The sequence below is a fragment of the Terrapene carolina genome, unplaced genomic scaffold (assembly GCF_002925995.2).
Source record: "Terrapene carolina triunguis isolate 2854851 unplaced genomic scaffold, T_m_triunguis-2.0 Scaffold235, whole genome shotgun sequence".
Taxonomy (NCBI): domain Eukaryota; kingdom Metazoa; phylum Chordata; order Testudines; family Emydidae; genus Terrapene; species Terrapene triunguis.
The window spans coordinates 1847603-1860884 of NW_020664586.1; the positions used below are offsets into that span (position 1 = coordinate 1847603).

General features: G+C 45.9%; 1 protein-coding gene across 1 annotated transcript in view; it reads left to right on the forward strand.

Moving 5' to 3' along the window:
* Window positions 1–13282, forward strand: part of RBM6 (RNA binding motif protein 6) — a 127165-nt gene that overhangs the window by 47067 nt on the left and 66816 nt on the right. The window contains exon 6 of the mRNA XM_024193696.1: window positions 970–1043. Coding sequence (XP_024049464.1) covers window positions 970–1043 — 74 coding nt within the window. The remainder of the gene's footprint in view (window positions 1–969; window positions 1044–13282) is intronic.

A 13282-nucleotide genomic window follows, 5' to 3' on the forward strand; every position in this document is an offset into this window, starting at 1 on the left:
ACATGGTGTGGCGGGAAGAGGGGATCAAAGCACTTCTTCCAGGTCAAGGGTATCCATCAGAAAGAACTGCTTGGGGAGAGGGATGGGTGAAACGGTATAGAAATTGCCTTAATTCTGCACCAAGTGACATTAACCTACCCTTTCTTATGAGACATCTGCATTTCTGCACAGATAGTTGGACTACAAAATAAAATCCCCCACACCAGAGCAAGGGGTTTTTCAGAAAAGAGAAAAGGAGTCATGGCACTTTATATATCTTGTGCTATGAAGATGTGTTTTTACTTTGAATCTCCTCCCCCCCCCCCCTTTGTTAAATGTACAAAACACGCCTAGGAAATGCACTGGCTTAGCTTAAAAGCCAAAGTGAGAAAAGGTTGGAATTTACAGGCCTGCTTCTGTGCCTTTGCTCATAATGCAAAGGACTTCGAGACTCAAAAAGCAGTTGTTAAAGAGCAAAAGTTAATGTAGTCCAAGGATGCACTTTAGCTCTCTCCTGGAGGCATCCCGAGGATTACAATACTAGTCACTCCGAAAAACAGAGTACATGCTGGCCAGGTTTGCGCTAAAGTTATTGTTGTGGATTAATCAATGTTTGTTTCAGAGCAGCCAGCGCCTCCTAGTTATTATAAACCTGGTTCAGTGTTATTGTGTCTTTCTTCTTTAAAAATGCACGTTGCTCACACTATTACCTGTTTTAAGGAGTGGGTCTCACACTTGTCTCGTTTCAGAAGGGGAAATGGGAGTTTCTTAGAGAATCTTTGTCTAACCAAAACTTGAGCTCAACTCCACGGACCTAAACAGCATCCGAGTGTCAGCCACTGATTTTCTGTGTTTTATTTTGCAAAGACGTTGGGGTGGTGGTAGGAGGGTTTGTGATTGAGGGAAGGGGAAATTGGGTGTTTAAATGTGGCTCTTCTGTATTACAAGGCACTAACACGACTCCCGTCTGTATTTAAATGCTGTCCCCAGGTTACGACTATGGCTATGTCTGCGTGGAATTTTCACTCTTGGAAGAGGCCATCGGATGCATGGAAGCCAATCAGGTTGCTTTACACTTCGGTCGAATGCTGCTAGAAGACTGTTGTTTTGCTGGGGGCGGGTGGAGAGTCAGTGATTTTTTTAAATGGTTCAAAAGAAGATCGGCTCTTGTTTTTACACAACACTGCTGCTCAAATGCTAGTGTTCCCAGAAACTTACAAAAGGCTATGTAATGCCTCTGTGAAAGGCTCTGAATGTTCTGCCGTTTCAACTTGAGCACACCTGCAGATTGGCTAGATTTAAAGGCTTGGAGATGAAAAAGATTCCCGGTACAGGTTGTTGCCTTTGTGGGTTTGTACTCACAGTTGGAAAGAGCTCTGCTAGTGTGAAACTCCTCACTGCCCTGTCTGTGCACAGTAATTGTATCTGTCCCCTGTACACAGGGTTCGAGTTAGACACAAACACGTGTCGCTATGGGCGAGGCCTTGGGTATGCAGCTCAAATGCTACTTGCCTGCTACTTTTCCATGTGACTCATCTGGGTGGGGAGGATTCCTCATATGTCTCCCCTCTTGTATTCATGTTGTCCTTTGGCAAGTTGGTGTTGCATATGCAAGGGCTGGCCTATGCACAGTTGCACCTGGTAAATCTGACCATTTCTAGGGTGACAAAATAGCAAGTGTGAAAAATCGGGACACTTTTTTCAGAGGTGAGAGGGGTGGGGTATAGTAGCCTATATAAGACAAAGCCCGTAATATTGGGGTGGTCCCAATAATATCAGGACGTCTGGTCACCCGAGATGTTTCTGAACTCTAAATTTAAAAGAAATGCTCAACCTTTCTCACACTGAATAAGCTCCCAACTGTAGCAGTAATTCAGATCTGATTGTTTGAAACCTGTTGCTGTTGGGCACCATGCAAGTATCTGACCCTCAAAGGCTGTAAATCCCTGAAGACAAGAAGAACTGAAATCTACCATTATCACCCATTCCCTGGAAATTGCAGGGAACTGAGTGATCACCTGAGAGACAACTACCTGATCGCAGTTCAGCGCTGCCCTAGAACACTCCTCTACTAGATCCCTCTCAATTAGCTCCTGGTCAGGGGAGAATGACTTCCCACCTCCTTTTCAATTTTGCATATGGGCAAGAATTGCCATAGTTATCTAACCCATTCATACTTTGGAATACCATTGGCTACCTTGCTTAAAGACTAGCTTCCCCAGCCAGAGGAGAGCCATACAACTTAAAAACTGAGTCACAATTTTAGAATTGTATGGATGTGCAGCTACCATGAATGTGCATACAGCCCATCTGTTAGATGTGGCACGTCTGTACGTACATCTACAGTTACAATAGCCCTGCAAAGTCTGAGCACATTCCTGTTCTAAAAACTTGGTGCTAAATGTTGTAGAAATGCTCCCATTGCTTCTGATTTTTAACACCAATGGGAATGTGTGCAGGCTGACGTAATCCCAGTACTGCTGGTGTCCCCGATGAGGTCACCTGGCAAAAAAGGATGCCTTCAGGGAAGCTCCGGAATTTGTACCATTTTAATGGGATGCTGTCACAGTGGGTGAGGCTAAAATCTGACTTCCCTTCTGTGTTACCACCCATGCTTTCACTGCCACCATGATGGTTTCCATGTAAAACACACTATCGGGGGAAAACCTGTACATAACTTGGTGTGAACAGCATAGTAACTAAACCCCCACTGTATGCACCCACCTCACCTCAGCTCATCTTACCGGCGATGGCCAGTGTCCCTTGATGGGACAGCCCTGGGCACGTGAGGAAGCTCCTCCCCATCTGGGTAGAATGCTCTTCCCACTCTCCTGTTGGGACATCTACAGGCACTGGAACAGGTGTCTGTTTTTGTTCAAATAGGAGAGGTAAGGACAGGTAAGGTTTCCATCCCTCACTTTGCGATGGGGCACTGTAGTTATCTAGGGAGTGTTCCTACCCCACGTAGGGTGCATGTAGGAATCCGGGCAAGTTACCCTACACACATCTGAGAGGGTCCAAGTGGGGACATGCGCAGGCTGCCCCTTGGAATGACATACCTATCCTTCCCTTCCCCCTCCAACACTTGCTTGCACTCTGCAGTGCTGGCAGCATAGAGAAAATTCCTATGCCCCAGACACACACTTGCATGTCTCATCCCAGCCATGATAGGGTGCCAGCAGTCACCTGGGTAGTCTATCCATCCTGCCACATGTATCCTGGTGGAGGCACCTCCAGGCCCCGCATGTAATGATGTCTTCTGATCATCCTGCTGGCAGCGTGGGGCTGTGTTACGTGTGTGGAGAATGTCTAGAAGGTGTGACCATCTCGATGGGAAGGTTGCAAGGTCTGTTCTTAGGCCAGTTCTGTCAGGACCTCCCAGTTGTGACCGTGTCCTGTTCATTGCAACGGTCGTTAGTGGTTAATGTGTGGCAAGGTGTGTTCCTCAGCATGAGCCTGATCGAAACCCAACTGAAATCAGTGGGAAGGCTTCCACTGACTTCGGTGAGACTTGGATCAGCTAGCAACCCCCCTGCTCTTCTCCTCCCCCCTCCCCCGCACTCATGGGTGACCAGTATGTGGTGCTTGACAGAATTAGGGAAAATGGCCTCTAATTTAGGACAAAATACTAAACTTTTTTTTAATCAACGATACCTGCTGTGAGGCTGGTAACTAGCCTTTCAGCTCTGAGTCCAAATTGAACTCATTTGTATGATGGGTGGACGGGAGAATGTCATCGCTCCGTCCCCACAAGACAGGACTCGCACCATTTTAATCTCTTCCTGGGTGGGGCCCAGGACTGAGTTGTTAGGGAGAAAATGTCACGTCACCAGGCTGGGAAAGTATCTGAATTTGTACAAACTCTAATAAGAGTGCTTATGCAGTGGCTTGGGTGCCCTGGACAATCTTTTAACAATATTCTAATAACTAAACCTTTTGGTTACCCCAGTCAGATCAAATAATATAGAAAGACCAAGAACTAATAACTTCCCCATGCTGTTCCCCCCCAGAGTGCCACAGCCCCACTACCCAACAGCTATCTCCTGGGCTAAGAGTGATGTCTTTCATAGAGGCAGGAAGCTTACGCTGACCCTGACTGGATAAAATTTGGCAACTCTTTTCCTTATTCTCTTCACTTAATACAAACCAGCATTTGGTTTATTGTGGTATTTCCAGATTCCAAATCACAGATTTACCAGGTCCAGCTATTTGTCCAATAAATGTAGCATGGGTGTGTGTATTGGGTTTCCGAGGAGGCTTTCTACTGAATGCATTGAGGTGAAGAAACTTCCCTCTTCTCCAGTGCTGTCCTGATTCTGTGATGGAAGGATGCCTTTCATACCACTGTTCACCCACCAGTTTTCACAGCTGTAGCTAAAGGGATTAAAACATCCCCATTTCTAATTAGCATGGTGACATTTCAAGGGTTAATGGCACAAAGAGGTCACTTTAATCCATGGGCAGCCAAACTCTGCTCCGTTCATGGCTACATTGGCAACTTGCCAGTAGCCCAAAGGCCACCTCCAATATGTCTGAAATGGGAAATATTGCATTCACCTTCCTCCTGTCTGCTTGCTCAGGTCAGGATGGAGAACTGCTGGCTGCAAACTGGAATCTCCAGGGACCTGCACCTCTGTGTTAGAGAACGTTGGCTGCAAACTGCTTTGCAGAACTTCCTGGGTTGCATTTGGCCACCTCTGTTTTAATGCTGTTGGTAACTGGTGCTCTTGTTGGTTTTGTTGTCAGTTGTCTGCGTCATTAGGTTTTGAGGGTGGAGACTTCTTCCTTGTTCATATGGCAATCTTGGCCTTCTTTGGTGAGATGCAGGGTATATTCAGAGGACTTATCTGTGTTGGTCTTTAATGCTGATTTATGTGGCTTCTTCCAAAGAACTTTTCCATCCTTTAAAACCTGAGGGAAGGTGAATGGTCCCTTGTGTATATAAGGTCCATCTTCTTTCGTCTCCTTCATGTACATACTCAATGCTGCCTGCCAGGCACAATGGTGTGTTCCTCCCAGTGGGATTAGTGCTCTGGCTTCTTAGGAGCAGCCTCATGAAAGAAGTAATTACTAGGACACTGCTTCTTGGTATGAAATTGGATCTATCTGAGGGGCTGCAGCCCCTTGTAGGGAATGTGACTCCATGGCAGGGCTCTCTCATCTTCAGGAGAAATGCTGGCTCCATTTAAAACCCCCTGGACTTGTTCTTGGGCACCAAATGATCAGCTTTTTCTGGGAGGAAATGAAGCAGGGATCTGAGCTACAGTGGAACTACTGTGTTCAGTGAATAGTGAAATCAAGCCTTCCAGTGCATGTTAGGAGAGCAGAGTGTTTTTAGCCCCATGCGCTCCCTTCTATCATTATAGTGGATGGAAGGGGAGAAGCAAAAAGATGCATCTGTCGCTACCTGGATGTTTTCTTTGCTCTGTGAGATAGGGCTGATGGTGATGTGTGTAGGACAAGGTGTGTCACTTGTCAAACTTGTGGACAGGAGAACCAATGGAAAATTGGGGCAAATGAATGATTTTGACAGTACTCATAGTGCCTGCCCCACTGAACTCCTCCCAGGCCCCTCGCCCCAAGAAATGTTGGCAGCATGGTTATTTCGTGTGCCCTCCTGCCAGTGGCTGACCCTTGCCTGCTGTTTGCTTCTGCTCCCTTACAGGGGTCTGGAAGTTGTGGAGGGGAGGTTAGCGTTAATTTCCAGGACAGACTTACTATAATGCTGGAGTTCTGTGGGCACATGCTAGATTGGTTGTTCCATGACTTGCTCTCGCATTGCACAGAGATCCATGTGTCCTTGTAGGTGGCACATACCAAAGAGCTGCCAGTTTCTACTGCAACAACACCTGTTCCCATTTCTTTTTCTAATGCACTCATGCCTCCTTCCCCTTTTGCCATGCCCCAGAGGGGAGCAGGGGGCCCTTAGCTTTACCTGAGCAGACCCCACATCGGCGAGATCAGAATGTTAAATCAACGTCTAGAGTTTTTCTGCTCTTGTGTCCCTCTTCCTTTATCCTTTCATTAAACTAATATATCTGCGGTGTAGCGCCTAGTAATGATCAGCAGGAACTTCACTGCAGCTGTTTGTTAAAATCCATGTGGCTGTTGGAAGAGCAATGGATTGCTGTGTTGCTTTCTGCCATTTACATCCTTTGAGGCAGGGGGGTTAGGATTTACAGGCCTTGAAGGCATTTGGCAATAACAACTTAGGATGCTCAGCTCCAAGAACGTTGATTGTGGAAGACTTATAATTATCCCCAATGCATTTGCTGCTTAATTTCAGCCTGTAAATATCTGTAGCACTTGTGTGGTGGTCTTGGGGGGCATGTTGTGTGCATGACAAGAAGCACATTGCAATCTATGTGGGGGATTGTTACCCAGCGTAGAAGTGAATGTTGGAAATGAATTTTGTCTAGTGTTGGCAGGAGGTGTTAATTACAGGGGCCTCTGATTGGTCCGTAAACCTGAAGAAATGTTCTCTATGTAATTGGAGACCAGACTTCTCTATATACCTTTTCTAGGATTAATATTTCTCTTGGGTGTAAGGCATTCTGCCCTTCACTTGCTCAGCAAAGGAAACACTTCCCAGGTTACTCTGTCTCCTGCAGTTGTGTGTAGTGGTGATAATGTTTGTAAGTGTGCTCAGGTTATAGGTCCTCAGCATCTTGTGTAAATTCCAATGTCCCGCACGCAAGGAGAGCAGGAGAAGACCCCATTCAGGTCACACGCTCCTCTTGGCACCAGCGTCCTGGGATAAAAAACAGAAGCGTGTTATTTTCTGGTTTGCGTTAAACATACCCTGTTTTTCTTGTTAATTGTATTGAGCACAGGGGGTGTTTTGCAGCTTTGCATATTGCAAGGGAGAGTGTCCCTCTGTTGTTTTCTGTATTCAAAATGTCCTGGTTTAAACCATAAGGATTTCTGGCAGTGTGCTTTGGAGTCTCCTGTACTGCTTGTTCTCATTTGGAAAGTGGGAGGAAGGTGTCTCGTTCCTGTGAAGTAATTCCTCCCATAAATCTTCCTACCAAGTTGAGGAGCGGCAGAATGGTGAACTAATATGTTCTGTAGCCCAGTGGGCTGTTAAAAGGTGCCGTTAGTGGGCTGTATGTTGATCGGATGAGAGGATGTTCAGATAAAACAGCAACGTCGTTGATTTCTTTTGTTGTATTTGATTCAAAGTTGCTTACATGCATTTGTCATGAGCTGACTCTCAGCCTCTTTTCAGTGTGTCTTGAGCTGCTGGGTCACCTGATTGTTCACCCCTGCTTGTTTTGCCATGGTAACTGCCACCTTAGATCACTGTGTCACTTGAATTTTATTACCTGAGAAAGGGAAGGGATTAGTTCAGCAGTGTTACAGATCTGCCATTGGCCCGAGTCTTGTTTGCTGGCTAGTTGAGTTGTACTTCCTCGTATCCTACAGATGCCTATGTATATACTTGTACTCACATTCTGACATGGCTGCAGTGTGTGGTCATCTGTTCGTAGGGGAACGATTTAAGGTTTGTGCACCAGAGTGATCTTCCTTATGCTAAGGGGAATTCATCACATTGTACAGCTTTTGACCAACTAAGAAACTGATTCATTCTTCTCCTAGTATTTAACATTTCTCTGGGTCTTTTCCTTCTATCATCTCCCCCAATCTCAGCCTTTGTCTCTTCCCCTGAATCTTCGTTTGAGGTCTTCCCTTATTGTGTGGGAAGTCTTCTGGGATCTCCCTCCTCCAAAGGCTGTACAGTTCACTGACCCTTCCCCAGCTAAGGACAAGAGCCCATCCAGCTCCACCAGCCTGCCAGGTGAGGTGTGCACCCTCCTGCTAAGGAGCTGTGTTCTGCCCTGCTAGCTCAGGGAGAAAAGGAACCAAATTAGCCAACTTGGTTCCAAACTAACCTGCTGCAACCAGATGGGCTGTGTAGCTACCTGCTCTGCTCAATCTCTTCCCTCACTTTTTTTGAGGATCATTTCTCTTTCTCCTGGCAAACATCATGGAATATAATGTTTGCCTGAAGCTCAGTCACATAATGTAAGCCTTTGCTGAGTGCCAGGTGGAGTGGATAAGAGCTCTCTTTTTTTAGACTGCGACTGTAGCGCCTGCCTGTGGAAGTGAGGTTGCACACCAGTGCTCGCAACGTTCCAGTTTGCCCCCATTGAATAACAGCACTCGGCTCTCCCCAAGTGCTGTGCAATATTCACTGGCTGGGTTGTTTAAAAGTTGAAAATGTGAAGCAATGTGAAATCCTTTGCCAGTCAATATTTCATGCAGTGCAGACTGCAGGTAAGTCTACTCCATGCCCCTCTTATGAGTCTGTAAGCATCTGTAGGATGTGATTTACTGCAGAGGCTGAGCTAAAATAAGAAAAACCCTGTTTCAGCCATTGCCATAATACAAGGCCCCTTCCTAAGTGATGCGGCCTTTGGCATCTTGTTCCTTCAGGCCACTTGGTAACTAAGATTTTTGTCTTGTGTTAAGACTGTGAAGGATGTGCCTTATGTGTACCTTTGGAGGTATAAACACTACCCAGTCCATGTAGCCATCAGGTCCTTTGCTCCTACAGGGTGTTAGCAGGACCTTTGTGTGAAGGAAGAGCATCATAGATCATAGACTTTAAGGTCAGAAGGGACCATTATGATTGGCTAGTCTGACCTCCTGCACAATGCAGGCCACAGAATCTCACCTGTAATAAACCCTAACCTATGTCTGACCTATTGAAGTCCTCAAATCATTGTTTAAAGACTTCAAGGTGCAGAGAATCCTCCAGTAAGTGACCCGTGCCCCACGCTGCAAAAGGAAGGCGAAAACCCCCCAGGGCCTCTGCCAATGTGCCCTGGAGGAAAATTCCTTCTCAACGTGTCAGGACAGACTTCCTTAAGGCAAGTTAAAAGGCACTTATACTAAGTTGATTGATTTCTTATTTTATGGATGCTTGTATAGACTCAGTGTGAAGAACCATAAATGTAGGTATGTAGATATTATTTATTTTGTCTTAAGTATATCTAAGGTGCTTATCACCTTGGCACCAAAGTGCTGCAGAGGGGGACAGCATCAATGTTCCCTCTAATTTTTTCCATCCCTGTGCGGAATAAATTTTGTTATGTGCACTGAGGTATGTGCAGATGTGCGCCACCAGTAGAAACAAAAAACCTAGATATAATATATATTTTTAAAAAGTTACAATAGGGATAATTACTCCAGCCAGGACAGGTTAGGCATTTTATAATTCACTACTCAAAGAATTAAATTTAAGTGTAAGAGAGAAATAAAAATTGTGCAATGCATAGACCAGTCAAAAAACTAAAATAACAGCACTTTGAAAGAATAAAATTACAGAGAATATATGTGCATTGCAGGAAGTACCAAGAAGTAACAACAACAATAATACAAATATGTGTTCGGAGGTGAGTGTGAAAGTGTGTGTGTGTGTGTGTGTGTGTGTGTGTGTGTGTGTGAGAGAGAGAGACTGAGAGACTGTGTGTGAGAGAGAGACTCTGTGTGCTGGCTGCTGGGGAAGTCTCTGACAGACCGTGCGCTGTCTCTTTAAGGCACTCGCTCATGGCTCGGAAGGCTTGTTCAGACCTCAGAAGCTCTCCTGTTCCTGAGCCCTGTCCCCCCTCCCATGCTCTGTGAAGATGGGGTACAGGGGTGGGGGGAGGGAGACACCCTGACATCAGCATCCCCCTCTCCCCACACTCTGCTCAGCCAGCAGGAGGGACCCGGGAGCAGCTGGCCAGGGGCTCCAAGGCAGAGGGCAGGAGCAATGTGGCCACAAAGCAGCGGGGGGAGGGGCACCTGAACACCCGCTGCCGGATGTGCGTGGTTCTGCTAATCAAGTGTGTGGCACTTGAATCATTCCTGGGTGGCTGTCTGACTGCGCAGCTTAGAGGGAACACAGGATAGCATGTAGGGTAGCAATGTTTGGAGTAGACTGGTCGATTTCCTGTGTGTGTGTGTGCGTAGAATAGTTAATGGGGGAGATTTTTGAAAGAAGCTCCTAAATCCTCTGGGCAAAGTCCCACTGAAAGATAATGGAACTCATGATCCTAACTGTCTTAGGTGCTTTTGAAAGTCCTCCCCAAAGCAGCAAGAGATCCCCATGAGCCATGACAAGTAGTGAGACGACAATGTTACTGAGATTTCTTGAAGGATGCAGGGTGAGGCACTATGAGGGAAACTATAGAGCCATGGCTCAAATTTCCTACAGATGTCTGAAGATGAAACATGTTCCTCCTGTTATGGCGGCTTGATGTCTGGAGGTGATAGATACACTTTCCCAACCAAGAGTCCATCTTCCATCAACAGTTCTCAGTGGTGTGCACATTGTAAGAAAGGTGGCATTCGTCATCCTCCCCAGCCCACCATTGGGCACAATACCAAGTGCATTGTAGTGTCTTTCCAACCGGTTTTAGAGCGATATGGCCTAACCAGATCCTTCTGGATTATCTCTCCAAGGATCTACCTGTATACCAGGCCTCAATATGTTGAGGGCAAGGCTCAACAGAGTGTTCAGTTTTGGGAAGCATTTTAACATAGGTTTGTTTATTTTTCATTTTTATACTTCCCTTGGTGCTAATGGTTTCCCTCCTCTAACGCCTGCACTATTGGCACTTGGGTTGTGTGGAACAGTAAGATAAGGAGTACTTGTGGCACCTTAGAGACTAACAAATTTATTTGAGCATAAGCTTTCGTGGGCTACAGCCCACTTCATCGGATGCATAGAATGGAACACATAGTAAGGAGATATATATACACATACAGAGAACATGAAAAGGTGGGAGTGCCCTACCAACTCTAAGAGGCTAATTAAGAGAAAAAACTTTTGTAGTGATAATCAAGATAGCCCACCCCAGACAGTTTGACAAGAAGGTGTGAGGATACTTAACAAATAGATTCAATGTGTAATGGCTCAGCCATTCCCAGTCTCCATTAAAGCCCAAATTGATGGTATCTAGTTTGCACACCAAGGCTGGTGAGTCTAATGACTGAAGAAACTTTAACCTGTACACAATAGTTGGGATGGAGGAAGGCAGGATCATTTTCTCTGCTGCCTCTTTGCATCTCTCTCGCATCATCTTATATAAGCTATGGCTGGACTTAGCTCCTTTTCCAAAGAGTCATAGGGACACTAAAATGGATGTGTGAATTTGTGTTCACTTCTTGATATATTGGTTCCTGTCTGTTTTGTTCTCAAGATATCAATCAAGTTTGGGTTCACCTTGTTCAATTCCACCTACAGAAGGTGGAAAGAAAGTACTGTGAACTTGATTGGGATCACTGAATTGTGCAAACTTTTGTCCCTATAATTGTACAGTTTTCTCATGGTTTCTGGTTCAGATCTCACCTGACTTGGTAATGCTTTAGACCAAAGATGAGACCCAATTACAATGAAATGAGACAAAATGTAACATGTTGGTTTGAGTGCATCAGTGTGACACCTAATAGGTGTCAATACTGAATGTTTGCATTCGCAGTGACCAGATTCCATGGCCAAGTCTCTTATCGCTAATCAAATTAAATGCATGCATTCAGTGCCTTCTAGAAGATGAACAGGCCACTTCCAGAAGCAGATTCTCAAAGGTACGCAGACATCAAGTGTGGCATCGAATGAATTCTACTCTAAATGAAGGGCAGGGTTCTAGACACATGACTCAAGGAATCTGATCTCTGGAAAGGTTGTTGTCTGCAGGATGTCCTTTTTTTTAATCTTCAGAGAAACTGGGGCAGACCCTCACTTCTGTGAAGAAACGCATGGAATCTTGAAGTTTGGGGAGGGGGGGTTATTCCGATGGCCTTCAACTGCCTGGCCTGAGGGAGGGTGAGGGTAAAAATCTGTAGCACATAGTGTTTTTCACCCAGTGCTCTCAAAGCACTTTACAAAGGATAAGCACCTTTAGAATAGACATAATGCAGAGTGGAGTGTTTTTGAGAGGCCAAAATGTCCTGGATTGGGTGCCAGCCTTCATACTTCAGTTCCGTTTCTCCACATGTTGGACACCAGATTAGGACCATGACAGTGTAACCATGCACTATATGCGGTCATTATTAAGGCAATTTAGTGTTTGTAGTTCCAGGTTAAACTCATTGTTACAGATTTAGGGGGTCTTCCTCCCCTACTCCTCTCCCCCACCAATGGTGTCACTGCAGGGCAGAGTAAAGATGGTTTGCGTGCCCTAACTTCATTCTTCCATGATTACCCACATGGATTCTGTTTTGATTTCTCTCTTGGTACTCATGTCCCAGGCACGTGAAATCAGATTCTTTTGGCTGGCAGTGTCCATGGGTGCTGTGTCTGTGCGTCCCCGACACCCAAAGGCATAAAGAGTGGAGCTGACCCAACCATCCCTCGTGTTGTTCTTACCACCCATGGCAGCGAGGCAGTTTCTGGCTGCTTCTCTCCCCGCTGTGTTCATTTAGTGTTGGTGCTTCAGTGGGCTTGTTGCCTGTTGGAGATACACACGCTATTCTTTTCAGTCAGGTTCTGATTTTTAGGCTAGAAACTCCCCTGTACAAAATGGCTCTAGCAAAATGGCAGAAATGAAATCCCTAGTGTTTAAAACCAGTCCTTTCTCTGAAGCTTCAATGATCTATGCTTCAGGTGTCTGCTCTGTTTAGGAGAGGGATAATGTAACATGTGTCTCCTCCTATAAGGGTACTCAAAAAGCTAGAGAAGCCCACCTAATATTGTTTTCCCTGGAGCACTCTATGCACGCCTCCTCGGAGATGGTTAAACCTCAGTTCTCCAGTCATTTCTCCTGTCCACAAGTGCTCCAGTGAGCAAGGATTCCACCTTGAGCTCCCAGGCTATGGCAGCCAAGAGAATTTAGTCATCCGCCACCATTCCAGCCTCTGACAACTCAAATCCAGAGGTGAAACAAGGGTTAGGTCACCCTCTGTAGTGCCTACTGAATCAAGGCCCAAGGCTCAGCCTGACACATGGCAGGGTGACTACTTTGAATTCCTCCGGTGCACCGGTACTGAGTGTTGGGAGAGTGCCAGCAGTGCCCACTAAACCAGTGGACTGTCTCTCCTGGTACTGATCCCTCACCACTCGGCAATCTCCTAACTGTGTTCACAGTGCTCAGTATCTGTGTACCAGTACTAAGGGCATATACATATAGGGTGATTTATCTGTGGGCCTAGTACTGGAGTCTCCTCTTCTTGAGAGAATGAGGGTGGTGTAACCTGCTACTGAGATGTCGGTAAAGTAGGCAAAGGAAATATCTCTGGTATTGCCTGCAATACCAGACCTGCCCAGCTAGGGGAGAGCACAAAAGAGCCAGGGCACTCCTGACAGGACGGCCCCTGG